General features: G+C 44.3%; 1 protein-coding gene across 1 annotated transcript in view; it reads right to left on the reverse strand.

Annotated features, from left to right (window-relative positions):
- Window positions 1-14,483, reverse strand: part of LOC124720199 — a 1,401,865-nt gene that overhangs the window by 1,134,162 nt on the left and 253,220 nt on the right. Inside the window, exon 3 of the mRNA XM_047245522.1 lies at window positions 2,263-2,451. Within this exon, the coding sequence (XP_047101478.1) occupies window positions 2,263-2,451 (189 nt within the window). The remainder of the gene's footprint in view (window positions 1-2,262; window positions 2,452-14,483) is intronic.

Below are 14,483 nucleotides of genomic sequence, written 5' to 3' on the forward strand. Positions count from 1 at the left end.
CATAGTTCCACACAACTTCCTGTTTTCTCGATTGACCTGTGTTCTGTTTTTCAAGGCCTATCCACTGTGCCAACTTACAACTAAATCTGAGGAGGGTGCGATGGGGAGGTTTCCTTGTTAGATATATTTACCATTGTTAGCAAACTGGTCATAGCCAAGCGTGAACGTCCATCGTTTTTACTTCACTTCTTGCTCTGAGGGGGATAAGCAGGCTGCTAGCTGCTTGATGTACAGAAAACGTCGTAATAAATCAAAACTTAAATATTCATCTCTAAAACCGGTAGTATATTTAGGAAGTGCAGCCTATATTTTTATAGGGTAGTTTGTCGATATTTTTTCCGCAGACGTATCGACACTTTTCTCCAAGAAGTCGATGCTTTCCTTCGGTACATCGACACTTTGATACAACTACACTTTTAATTGATATATCGAGGGCCAGTAATGGTTTTTTAGATGCCGACTCAGTATTCCCGATATTCTTAACCTATTATGGGCCAAATTAATTTTTTTAAAGTTTTTATTCCTTAATTATAATGTACATAGTGTATGAACCACAATAATTACAAAAATAGCGAAAGAGTATTTATACATGCTGATATAATGGCCGTCCTCAAAATAGGACACTGGGATCTAACAGTATCGTATAACATTCTAAACTGTATTCAAGTCTTAACTATTTATTTCTTGTGAAATGGTACACAACACTTCACACACAGTGTTACACGGCATTTAACACAGTATGTTTGTGGTTTGCCATTGTATTTAGCTCTTACACACCTTCTTTGCGTGCTTCTTTTGTCAATCATATGACCAATTCCATCAAACCTGATGTCTGGTATCACTCTTGACCGACTTGATCGGTATTCCGTTGGACATCCAATATTCGGTCTTCCAGTGTCCAATTTCAGGTATGTAACTGTAACAGCACGTCTGAAATCCAGTGCATTTTTCCCACGTACTAGTCTGTAGAAGAGACAGACATTTACGAGGGCCATTCCCAGCAAACGTGTAATAGGACCTAGTACCATTTTTTCCCTCTAATTACCGTCGTATATTTTCAATCTAACGAGTCATGGTGGTCAACACCTCCCAAGTACGCGTTATATGACTTCAAAACGGCTGGTTGTTGCACTTGTGTCTTCTTAGTTTGTTTGTCTACTGTACCGCGTAGCTGCTCCCAAAGGTTCAAAATTTGTACCAGTTGTACGAATCTGTTGTTGTGCCAACGAACAAATAAGATTTCACCATTCCTGTCGTACTGGTAGTCGTAGTTTCCTCGAACTGTCTTTCTCAGTTCGTTGGTGCTCAGTAGTGGACAGTCACCAACTCTATTCTCTCTGGCAGTCCCAGTTGCTCGAAAACCCAGATTTCTCAGATGAATCGGAAGATCTCTACTAGTGAAGAGATCGTCAAACTACACACAATGATTCTCGGGTTTTTCAATGCAGTCCAACATGTTTAGGACTACTCTTGATCCCAATAGTAGGTCATCCCTTGCAGTATCTTCTAGATCCTTTCCACAGTATAAATCAAATTTGAAACAGTAGCCACTTGCTGCACAAAGAGACCACAACTTATAGCCAAATCTAACAGGCTTGCCTCGGATAAACTGTCCATCTGGAACTCTATTATTTACTAATGGGTAACATAGTCATAAATATACTTACATAATACGCTGTAAATTTCAAAGTAACTTCATATCCTGTAAAGAGGGGTCGTTACTTACCTCGGCAACAAAATCTGCTAAAATTATCACGTTCTAAAATGAAAATACATCAGCAGTAGCAGAGTTTCATATTGGAACGTGCAGCAATACAAATAACTGAAATGATAACACCAAGTCACAATGTCCTATTTCGAGTACACCAGATTTTATAACAATGGAAAACAATGAAAATAACTCCAATTGAGCTAACAATGGAAGTAGTCTAAAAGACACATTGTTGACTATATATAACAGCAAAAAGATCTTTGCCACATATTTCAAATATTACTAAGTTGTCGATAAAGTAAATACCTGTAATAAGGAGAAGTGTGCCTTAGTATTCAATCATCAATTAATGGTAGGATTTATTGGTTTTAATTTCCTGTAAGCATACATTTGTTATAAGAGTCGTCAACAAACGACGTAGAACAGTAATAGTTGCAAATTAATAATTTATTGTGTATCTATAAATAACTATGTGCTCTGTCCTCAAAATGGGACACTGGTACTTGATGGGTTAAAGACACGAGCAGTGGTGATCGCCAGTGGACACTGACCTGGGGAGCCCCGCTGCTGCCAGCGCGCCCTGGCGGCGGCGCCCGCGGCCGCTGGAGGCGGCTGCTGGAAGATGGTGGCCACGTGGGGGCGGCCGCTGGAGGTGAGCGGGCCGCCCGCGCCCGGGTACGTCGCCGTCGACGAGCACAGGTCGGCCATCTCGTCCGCCTCCTCGTCCTCCACCGCCTCGTCTGCAACCCACACACACGCCCGCTCTGGTAACCAAAAAGCACGAGCGACAGCAACTACTTGCTCATGTCCAGCTTATATAGCGTGAGCGAGGGAATTCAGCAGATGAGGTTTCGGTTCGTTCTGCGCATCTGACGTCACAAAACACAGTCAGCCAATGAGCAGAGAACGACGTAGCCAGAGCTCGACTGCAGTGAAGAGCACGGACGAGTGACTTCAGTTTTATAAACGTTCAGTCATAAATAAAGTAACTGAACAAAAGCAATGTCTCGATAGCAGGCTTTCTATAAAAGAAAGATTGGAAAGAAGCATTCTTTATACCAACTGCTTCACATTCTATTAATTAATTAAACCAAATAAGCAATAAGCCTCGTAATTCAATAGCAAGGAAATTCTCACTTACCACCGCTTTTTCGCAATAAAGAACAGCGGTAATTGTTTATTTCCTATTGTACTTCGACGAAACGTAATTCATAGTCATACCAACAGTGTTTGTTGGTATTCTGCGTGACATTTTAAAGTCCTCTAGGAATATATTTGAATGACAAGCTACGTTAGCGTAATGGTTTGCCAGCACGGTAGCTCAGCGTGTTCGGTCAGAGGGTTAGTTGCCCTCTGTAATAAAAAAAAAAACTGAGTTAATCGATCAACAACGAACTTAAACGGATGTCTTACGACGTCCGCCCCCGAGCAGATGCAACGTACAAAAGGGAACAAAATGAGATTAAAAAAAAGTTAAGGTGTATGACTGGTAAGCGAAAAGTTCTGAGTTGAAACCTTATTCGGTGCTTAATATTTTGTTTATTTAAAAACAATTTCGTAGTTTCTTACTTAACGAATTTTATTTGTTTGAATGTAATATTTTGAAATTACTAGTTCTTTGTCTCTTCATTATAATAAGTTTTCGGTTCTTCTAATTTTGTCCTCCAATATCTCTTTTCACAGCAATTAAAAACAATGAAAAGCCACACATACAATATTCATTTTATCTGTTTTGTTTGTTGTATCTTCTCTTCCGCAGTCACTGTTTTACTATTCATATTGAGATATGTTCTTTTGCGACAGTATTAAAAGTATTATTTAGAGCAGAATTCCGGCTCGTACGTTACCGACCTACTTGATTGTCTGACGCAATTCTTTGCTTCGCTGCTTTGGCAACATCATATTCAATGTTTTCGTCGACTCATCTATGTTTTGGCAAGTATTTGCTGTCCGTTGTGACAAATACAAATTGTTTGGGCACTGGGTCTCACTGACAATATATTTTAGTATCTATGTTTTATTACATCCACAATTCAGTTTCGTGTACTTCGCCAATTTTGTTTTAATCAGAACTTTTTAGAAAAAAGCGAAATGACTCTGGTATAAATAAAACTTTTATTACAGTCGCGAAAGACGGAATATTTCTCAATATTACATACGACACCTATCTGGTACCTCAATTAAATGAGGTATTGTTATACAGTAAATTTTATATGAAATTAAGGTATCTTGTCCACATTTCATTCTCAACATTGTGGCAACTAAAATCGACCATACGGAAAGTATACGCAATGGACTTCTACCTCTGCAAACTCTTCAAAATTTCGTGCAATGGTTTACTACATTTAATGCTGCACAGTAACAAAATTAAGTCATTTATGGGGGGAAGGTATCAGTCAAGAAGATGTGTAAAAATCAAATTTTTGGGCCAAATAGTTTTTGTGAAACCGAATGGTAAGTGTGTCAAAGCAGTCGGAACACCGTGTGTCTGCACAGGCGAGCAGTGCAGTGATGACAAAATGCGGGGAGCACGTCTCTGTAGCAGCGAAAGGGTTATAAGTTTGCGAACTGAACTATACTATACTATGCTATACTATGGCGCTGCTTCTATTGGCGCGTGCGTCGTGTGCAACTGGCAACGCAGCAATCTCCCGCGTCTGGGCGGGCATGCGCGAGCCGCCAAGATAAAAGAATTCAACTATAGTTTCGTCGTCGCACTACGGCCTATCCTCAGGCCGCACCACCGCCAAAGCACTATTTGATTCCCTTGGCGCCTTTACTTTGGTATCCTTGCTACTACCACATATGAGCTCGTTTTTATCAGGAATCTATGCTCAACAGCCTGTCATCTGGAACGGACTGGAGATGGTGGTGATGTGTCGCCGAAACTAGTCCTGTGATAAAATGATACTCTGATTTTTTTGTCGTATACTTTGTAAGTAGGCTGTTTAGGTTTTTATGTTGGTAACGCCACGTAGCACTCTGAATGAAAATCACTGGCTGTGCTGTGTGCAGTCTGTGGCTGGTTCGCATTGTTGGAATATTCGCTTGTGTAGTGTTGGGCAGTTTGATGTGAACAGCGCGTAGCGTTGGGCAGTTGGGGGCGAGCCGCCAGCAGTGGTGGATGTGGGGAGAGAGATGGCGGAGTTTTGAGAGCGGACGATCTGGACGTGTGTCCATCAGAGATAGTAAATTTGTAAGACTGGATGTCATGAACTGCTATATATATATATATATATATATATATATATATATATATATATATATATATATATATATTTATATTAACTTTTTAACACTATTAAGGTAAATACATTGTTTGTTCTGTATCCACATCTTTCATTTGCTGACTATGCCTATCAGTAGTTAGTGACTTCAGTAGTTTGAATCTTTTATTTAGCTGGCAGTATTGGCGCTCGCTGTATTGCAGTAGTTCGAGTAACGAAGATTTTTGTGAGGTGAGTGATTCATGAAAGGTATAGGTTATTGTTAGTCAGGGCCATTCTTTTGTAGGGATTATTGGAAGTCAGATTGCGTTGCGCTAAAAATATTGTGCGTCAGTTTAGTGGTGATCAGAGTAAGTGAAGAGAGGAATGTCCGAGTACGCTCAGTTTTGCTCAGCTGTTTGAAAATCAAATAACGTAAGAGGTTCAGCACCACAGTATTTCGCTAATTTGTCTGAGGGGACGTTTCAACTTCAGTTTCCAGCCTCAAACATTTCGTGGTTCACATTAGAGACGGGACAAACTGAGGGGGTTAGCACAGACACCTGTATTTTACGACTGTGCTTTGGAAAGTTCTTGGAATCACCACCAGAGGTCAGAGGTCAGAGGTGACGCAGAGAGCTCTTCACGTGATATTCACTGGACTGTTGGCTGTAAACACGTGTCACGTCGGTGCTCTTGGGAGAGAGCTGTGGCGGTTACGTGGCTCTGTTGTTCCCGCGGAGTGATCTGCCAAGATGGGGGGGGGGGGGGGGGGGGGGGGAAATCTGGAGATTCGAGCAGTGATTTAGTACTTCGTAAAGAAAGGTATAAAGCGAAGGACATTCGTGCCGATTTCCAGAATAGACTGGGGCACTCTGCTCCCTCATATTCAACTGTTGCCAAGTGGACAAATGAATTTAAATTTGGTCGGGAGATGTTAGACGGCGATCCGCGCAGTGGTCGGCCAAGGTGTCTCACTGCTGCAGAAATCATTGCAAGAGAGCACTAAATGGTCACGGAGGATCGCCGATTTAAAGTGCGTGAAATTGCTCACGTTTGCCAGATGTCATCTAGAAGGGTGTTTCACATTTTAACTGAAGAATAAGAAATGAAAAAAAATTGTCTGCAAGATGGGTGCCGAGACTCTCGACGCTGGGTCAAAAACGCACGACAACGGACATATCGGAACAGTGTTTGGCACGTTTTAGGAGAAACGGAGAAGGTGCACTACTATTCCCCAGAGGCGAAACAACAGTCACAGCAGTGGAAAGATGCTGATGCTCCGCCACCAAAGAAAGCGAAGACAATTCCTTCGGCGGGAAACGTCACGGCATCAGTATTCTGGGATGCGAAGGAGATTCTGTTTGTAGGTCATCTCCTCACTGGGCGAACAGTTACTGGAGAATACTGTGCTAACCTCCTGGACAAATAGTAACAAACGAAAAAGGAAGGAAGGAAGTCATCTTCCATCAAGAGAATACGCGCCCGCACCCATGTGCCGTCGCCATGGCGAAATTACACTGAGGTATGAACTGTTGCCACACCCGCCTTATTCACCTGATATGGCTCCGTCAGACTTCCATCTCTTCCCAAAATTGAAATTTTTTCTTGGTGGACGAAGATTCACTTCAAACGAAGAATTGATAGCCGGAGTTGAGAACTATTTTGCAGGCCCGGAGCAAACCCATTTCCGAGATGGGATCAAGGCACTGGAACATCGTTGGACCAAGTGCATTAATGTGAAAGGAGACCACATTGAAAAATAAATAAGTTTTAGTGATGTAAGTACTTTTTTCTGTTCCGTTCCGAGAACTTTTCAAACCACCCTCGTAGCTGCGAAAACCCAAAACTTTTCCGCCTTTGTTTCGTCTCTGATTTACCAGGCGTTTTCCGTATTTTACTAACAACTACATAAGAAACCAAAATATCAGCCATAGCAGCAGCGCTAAACGTTTGCTTCTAGATAAACATTTCATACAAAACGAATAATGTTTTTCAGTAAAATGTCCATTGTGTACAATTATCGGTTTATTAAAGCAGTTCGGAAGATCAATTAGAACTATTTTAATAAAAATTCTGACAGAAACAAGCAACATACACATGGCACTGAAACTTCCTGACAGATTAAAACTGTGTGCCGGACCGAGACTCGAACTCGGGTTCGCAGAACAGCTTCTGTGAAGTTTGGAAGGTAGGAGACGAGGTACTGGCAGAAGTAAAGCTGTGAGGACTGGGCGCGAGTCATGCTTGGGTAGCTCAGTGGTAGAGCACTTGCCCGCGAAAGGCAAAGGACCCGAGTTCGAGTCTCAGTCCGGCACACAGTTTTGATCTCCCAGGAAGTTTCATATCAGCGCACACTCCGCTGCAGAGTGAAAATCTCATTCTGGAAACACATGGCAATGCTGAGACAATTAACATGAATATGTGACCTCTTTCGAGCAAGTCCGGAAGAACTGACACGAGACTCGGAAGTCGACTGGCCCCGATGGGCAATGAATACACCACCTTTGATGTGGATCCACCTTTTCCAGCGGGAATGTAAAGATAGACGACGGTGGGAATGTGGGTCCGACAAGGGGCGTTCCGAGATAGTCCGGGTATTTATGACACACTGTTTCCGGGTGGCGCATTGGTTAACTGAACTGCCTAGTAAGCAGGAGATCCCAGGTTCGAGAGCCCGCGCGGCACACATTTTCATTTTCACCCGTCGCCCCCGACCGCGCACGTTAGTTCCCCTTACGTTAGATTCTTTCCTTTTTCCCCACTCCTTCCTCAATTTACATAGTAAGGTAGCTGTTACCACGTGGCGTGTTGCATTAGGTGTACCCGCGTACATGCAGTCTGTGAGTTTTGCCCTACGTGGTCTATATAGTAGTTCCTACCTGTTCTTGAACAATAGTTCCATTACACAGGTTGAGTCACTAACTATTGCCACCAAGAATAGCTCCGGAAGTGTGACAGGAGCTGAAAAATTTGTGGGACAAATGTAGCGCGGCGCAAGAGGGGGCCATGATATGACGTTCGCCTTTTTTGTTGCTAGGTTTGGTCGTTTCAGAGACATGGTCAACTTCGGTGTTTTTAAGGGAATGCTATAGTTTAGTCTCGATAGCCGCTATCAGAAAGTAAGGACCAATCAGATGATGTTTGGCAGTAAGATCTTCGGAGTTCAACGAATGTCACAAAGGTGGCTTGAACGTCCATTTGCAGAAGGTGTTCGAAGTGATGGCCATTGGTATGTATGCTGTGCTGCAATCTTCCTATCATGGATTGAGTGGTATTCCTTATCACATCGGCACTTAACGAAGCACATGCTCTGAGAATTCTCTCTCGCAAATCCTCAGGTGTAGTTGGAACGTCTTTATAAGCAATATCTTTTAAGAATCCCTATGAGAAAAAAATCCGGAGGTGTCAAGTCTGGCGAACGAGCCGCCCACGACATCTCCTCCGCGTCCAATCCAACGATTTGGGAATTGTTTCTGCAACTCATTTCTAGCCATCAGCGAAAAATGTGCCAGACGCCCATCTTGTTGATACCACATTCTGCTCTTTGTTCTTAAAGGTATTCCTTCCAATAACAGGCCTACCGTTTCTTGCAGGAATGTGGTGTACGTCCTACCATTAAGATTTCCTTCAGTGAAATAGGGGCCTGTAATTCTGTCCTCCAGAGTCCCACACCAACTCCCAAGTGTAAGCTACGAAAATGAAAAGGGTAAAACTGGTTTGACCCATCAAGCAAATTGCAACATACTAGCCAGATACATCGAGAAGCTGCTCAACTGCTCACCCCCAACAACGAACTGGAACTTCTGGCTGTTCCCAAGAACCTAGAAGACTATATGCCACCAACAAAAGTAGTAGTAAAGGAAGCCCTAAGAAGTCTCAAAAACAACAAAGCCAGCTGAGAAGACTCAATATCAGCAGAAATGCTGAAATGGGCTGAACTGAAAATCCTAGACGACCTACACCGAATCTTGCATGAAGTATCGGGAGAGCGGAAAACTGCCACAAGAGCGGAAAACTGCCACAAGAGCGGAAAACTGCCACAAGAGCGGAAAACTGCCACAAGAGCGGAAAACTGCCACAAGAGCGGAAAACTGCCACAAGAGCGGAAAACTGCCACAAGAGCGGAAAACTGCCACAAGAGCGGAAAACTGCCACAAGAGCGGAAAACTGCCACAAGAGCGGAAAACTGCCACAAGAGCGGAAAACTGCCACAAGAGCGGAAAACTGCCACAAGAGCGGAAAACTGCCACAAGAGCGGAAAACTGCCACAAGAGCGGAAAACTGCCACAAGAGCGGAAAACTGCCACAAGAGCGGAAAACTGCCACAAGAGCGGAAAACTGCCACAAGAGCGGAAAACTGCCACAAGAGCGGAAAACTGCCACAAGAGCGGAAAACTGCCACAAGAGCGGAAAACTGCCACAAGAGCGGAAAACTGCCACAAGAGCGGAAAACGTCTCTAATCCATCCAACCCATAAGAAAGATGACAAACAATATGTGAACAACTACAGAGGCGATTCCCAGTCACCTACAAAATCCTCTCAAAGACACTGTAGAATAGAATTGAAGGAATCCTATATAAACAACTTGGAGAATACAAGGATGGGTTCTGGAAACGCTGCACCTGAGGCAAACGAATTTTTCATGTGAAATCAATAATTCGACACAGAATGGTGAATGGCAAAAATATAGACCTTTCTTTCATTGACTCCATGGATACAAACACCCTACATAGGATCAGAGAATACGGAGTCAAAAACAAGCTGGCAGACATTATCATAAAAACGACAACAGGAGCAAGTTCGAAACTGGAGTTTGTGGGAGAATTGTCCCAACCATCTGAAACCAAGACGGGTGCGCGAGAGGGTGATGGATCATCACCATTATCAGTGTCCTGGAGAAGATAGAGGGAATTTAATCCCAAACTTGACAATGCACGGATTGGCAGAGTCTGGTTCCTCCAGATTTCCTTCCTAGACAAAGCGATCTGCTTGGCTTTCGCTGATGATTTTGCAACACTTTCAGAGAACTTAGAAGAGGCGTCCGTACAGATCGACCTACAAGAAGGGATCGCTGGCAAGACGGGACTTAAGACCGCTAAAGAAAAGACTGAATTCGTGAGAAGTGACAAACATGGACCAGAATTCCTTTAAACAGAGACTGGACGGAATGAGGGGGTGAAAAGATTCAAATACCTCGGTGAAGCCATACAAGAGAACGCGCTGCAGGAAACTGCTGTGGCGGACCGGATCTCAAAAACGGCGACAGCTTACGGATTAACTAAAAACATTTACAACAAAAACTGCATCTCTTGGAATGCCAAAATAAAGCACTAAAGTGCTGCGGTAAAAACAGAGTGCCAGCGAAATTCTCTTAATATATCTATGTGGATACTCTGCAAATCACATTTAAGTGCCTGGCAAAGGGTTCATTGAACCACCTTCACAATTCTCTATTATTCCAATCTCGTATAGCGCGCGGAAAGAATGAACACGTGTATCTTTTCGTACGAGCTCTGATTTCCCTTATTTTATGTTGCTTATCGTTCCTCCCTATGTAGGTCGGTGTCAACAAAATATTTTCGCATTCGGAGGAGAAAGTTGGTGATCCGAATAACATGAGAAGATTCCATCGCAAGGAAAAACACCTTTCTTTTAATGATGTCCAGCCCAAATCCTGTATCATTTCTGTGACACTCTCTCCAATATTTCGCGGTAATACAGAATGTGCTGCCCTTCTTTGAACTTTTTCGATGTACTCCGTCAGTCCTATCTGGTAAGGATCCCACACCGCGCAGCAGTATTCTAAAAGTGGACGGACAAGCGTAGTGTAGGCAGTCTCCTTAGTAGGTCTGTTACATTTTCTGAGTGTCCCGCCAATAAAACGCAGCCTTTGGTTAGCCTTCCCCAAAACATTTTCCATAGAAATTGTACGTCCTAGGTATTTAGTTGAACTTACGGCTTTTAGATTAGACTGATTTATCGTGTAACCGAAGTTTAACGACTTCCTTTCATCACTCATGTGGATGACTTCACACTTTTCGTTATTTAGGGTCAACTGCCACTTTTCGCACCATTCAGATATCTTTTCTGTATCGTTTTGCAGTATGTTTTGAAATTCTGATGACTCTGCTAGTCGATAAACGACAGCGTCATCTGCAAACAACCGAAGACGGCTGCTCTATCTCCAAAATCTTTTATATCGATAAGGAACAGCAAAGGGCCTATAACACTACCTTGGGGAACGCCAGAAATCAGTTCTATTTTAGTCGAGTACTTTCCGTGAATTACTACAAACTGTGACCTGTGACAGGAAATCACAAATCGAGTCACATAAGTGAGACGATACTGCGTAAGTACGCAATTTTACTACGAGCCGATTGTGAGGTACAGTGTCAAAAGCCTTCCGGAAATCCATAAATACAGAATCGATATGAAATCCCTTGTCAATAGCACTCCACACTTCGTGCGAGTACCGGGCTAGTTGTGTTTCACAAGAACGATGATTTCTAAGCCCATGTCGACCGTGTGTCAATAGACCGTTTTCTTCGAGGTAATTCATAATGTTCGAACACAATGAATGTTCTAAAACCCTGCTGCATATCGACGTTAACGATATGGGCCTGTAATTTAGTGGATTGCTCCCACTACTTCTCTTGAATATTCGTGTGACCTGTTCAACTTTCCAATCTTTGGGTACCGATCTTTCGTCGAGCGAACGGTTGTATATGATTGTTAAGTGTGGAGCTAATGCATCAGCATACTCCGAAAGGAACCTACTTGGTGTACGGTCTGGACCAGTAGACTTGCTTTTATTAAGTGATTTAACTTCTTTCACTATTCCGAGGATATTTAGTTCTAGTTACTCGTGCTGGCAGCTTTTCTTGATTCGAGCTCTGGAATATTCACTTCGTCTTCTTTCGTGAAGGCATTTCGGAAGACTGTGTTTAGTAACTCTGCTTTCTGAGCACTGTGTATCTTCATTGCTATCGCGCAGAGAAGGCATAAATTACAAGTTGGGAAAGCTGGGGATGGTAGGAAGAAGAATATTACGGAAAATCATGGGTGTGACTCCGATTGACACTGGCTGGAAATTTCGGATCAACAAAGAAATCTACAAAAAGGCGGAGGAAAATCCCTGAGACCATAAAAAAAGAGGTTATCATTCCCAGGACACATGCACAGAATGGGCAAAACCAGACTAACCGAAAGCATATTCGAGTACCTGCGGAAAAAGAAGACAAGGACGACATAGAATTATCGAAGCTCGTAAATATCTAGAAAGGTTCAACATTCAGGAAGTACAGATGTAAGAACCTTCAACGTCGCAGCGCGTCAGCAACCGTTGGTTAATATATTAAAAACTAAAAACCCGCCTTGATTGGGAAAAGAGCACCTAGTGTTAACCCAGGTTTCGGCGTAGACAACACCACCTTCTTCAGAATAACAATAAAACCCACAAGTGCCTAAGAAGACCCTTGTCAATGATTAAAAGAACACCATAGCTATACATTTATGAACGAAAAAGAAAAGGACGACACAAACAGTACATATGTGCAAAGTCAAAACCACTACTTTAATTAATAGTGTACGCTCCACCTCACACCGGCCTATGTTCGATGGGCCATGACCCGCCATAAACTGCAGCGACAAACGGTCGCTCACTTACAAGCCCGACCCGCTATCTGTGCACATGCGCAACACAAGGGAAGTTACTTGAATGCGCATGCGCATACGAATACGAGACAGTTTATACATGGGTCGGGGCTAAATAGCCCATATATTCCCAACTGTGGATCAACGTATATAAAAAAAAATTGAATGGATACAAGGAGAGACGAGCTAAATAGGAGATGAAACCTAAAAATAGCCGCACACGGTTGCTTATGCTAGTAAAGAAACTTATATATGAAGCTACCTATGACAACAGGAGGAACTTTTAAAAACTACACTCCTGGAAATTGAAATAAGAACACCGTGAATTCATTGTCCCAGGAAGGGGAAACTTTATTGACACATTCCTGGGGTTAGATACATCACATGATCACACTGACAGAACCACAGGCACATAGACACAGGCAACAGAGCATGCACAATGTCGGCACTAGTACAGTGTATATCCACCTTTCGCAGCAATGCAGGCTGCTATTCTCCCATGGAGACGATCGTAGAGATGCTGGATGTAGTCCTGTGGAACGGCTTGCCATGCCATTTCCACCTGGCGCCTCAGTTGGACCAGCGTTCGTGCTGGACGTGCAGACCGCGTGAGACGACGCTTCATCCAGTCCCAAACATGCTCAATGGGGGACAGATCCGGAGATCTTGCTGGCCAGGGTAGTTGACTTACACCATCTAGAGCACGTTGGGTGGCACGGGATACATGCGGACGTGCATTGTCCTGTTGGAACAGCAAGTTCCCTTGCCGGTGTAGGAATGGTAGAACGATGGGTTCGATGACGGTTTGGATGTACCGTGCACTATTCAGTGTCCCCTCGACGATCACCAGTGGTGTACGGCCAGTGTAGGAGATCGCTCCCCACACCATGATGCCGGGTGTTGGCCCTGCGTGCCTCGGTCGTATGCAGTCCTGATTGTGGCGCTCACCTGCACGGCGCCAAACACGCATACGACCATCATTGGCACCAAGGCAGAAGCGACTCTCATCGCTGAAGACGACACGTCTCCATTCGTCCCTCCATTCACGCCTGTCGCGACACCACTGGAGGCGGGCTGCACGATGTTGGGGCGTGAGCGGAAGACGGCCTAACGGTGTGCGGGACCGTAGCCCAGCTTCATGGAGACGGTTGCGAATGGTCCTCGCCGATACCCCAGGAGCAACAGTGTCCCTAATTTGCTGGGAAGTGGCGGTGCGGTCCCCTACGGCACTGCGTAGGATCCTACGGTCTTGGCGTGCATCCGTGCGTCGCTGCGGTCCGGTCCCAGGTCGACGGGCACGTGCACCTTCTGCCGACCACTGGCGACAACATCGATGTACTGTGGAGACCTCACGCCCCACGTGTTGAGCAATTCGGCGGTACGTCCACCCGGCCTCCCGCATGCCCACTATACGCCCTCGCTCAAAGTCCGTCAACTGCACATACGGTTCACGTCCACGCTGTCGCGGCATGCTACCAGTGTTAAAGACTGCGATGGAGCTCCGTATGCCACGGCAAACTGGCTGACACTGACGGCGGCGGTGCACAAATGCTGCGCAGCTAGCGCCATTCGACGGCCAACACCGCGGTTCCTGGTGTGTCCGCTGTGCCGTGCGTGTGATCATTGCTTGTACAGCCCTCTCGCAGTGTCCGGAGCAAGTATGGTGGGTCTGACACACCGGTGTCAATGTGTTCTTTTTTCCATTTCCAGGAGTGTATACCTGAAGCCAGTAGTTAGCCTGGGGCGGTAGGGGACGGGGGTTGAGTGGACGTAATCTAAAGACGTCATAGTAATATAGGGATAAAACTCGAGGTGTTCAATGGGCTAAAATCACCTTCATCGTAAAAGGAAGATGAGGATAAAACGAAAGAAGATGAACAGCTTGACCAACCGGACTCGCGAATCAGCG

The sequence above is a fragment of the Schistocerca piceifrons genome, chromosome 11, assembly GCF_021461385.2.
Source record: "Schistocerca piceifrons isolate TAMUIC-IGC-003096 chromosome 11, iqSchPice1.1, whole genome shotgun sequence".
NCBI lineage: Eukaryota > Metazoa > Arthropoda > Insecta > Orthoptera > Acrididae > Schistocerca > Schistocerca piceifrons.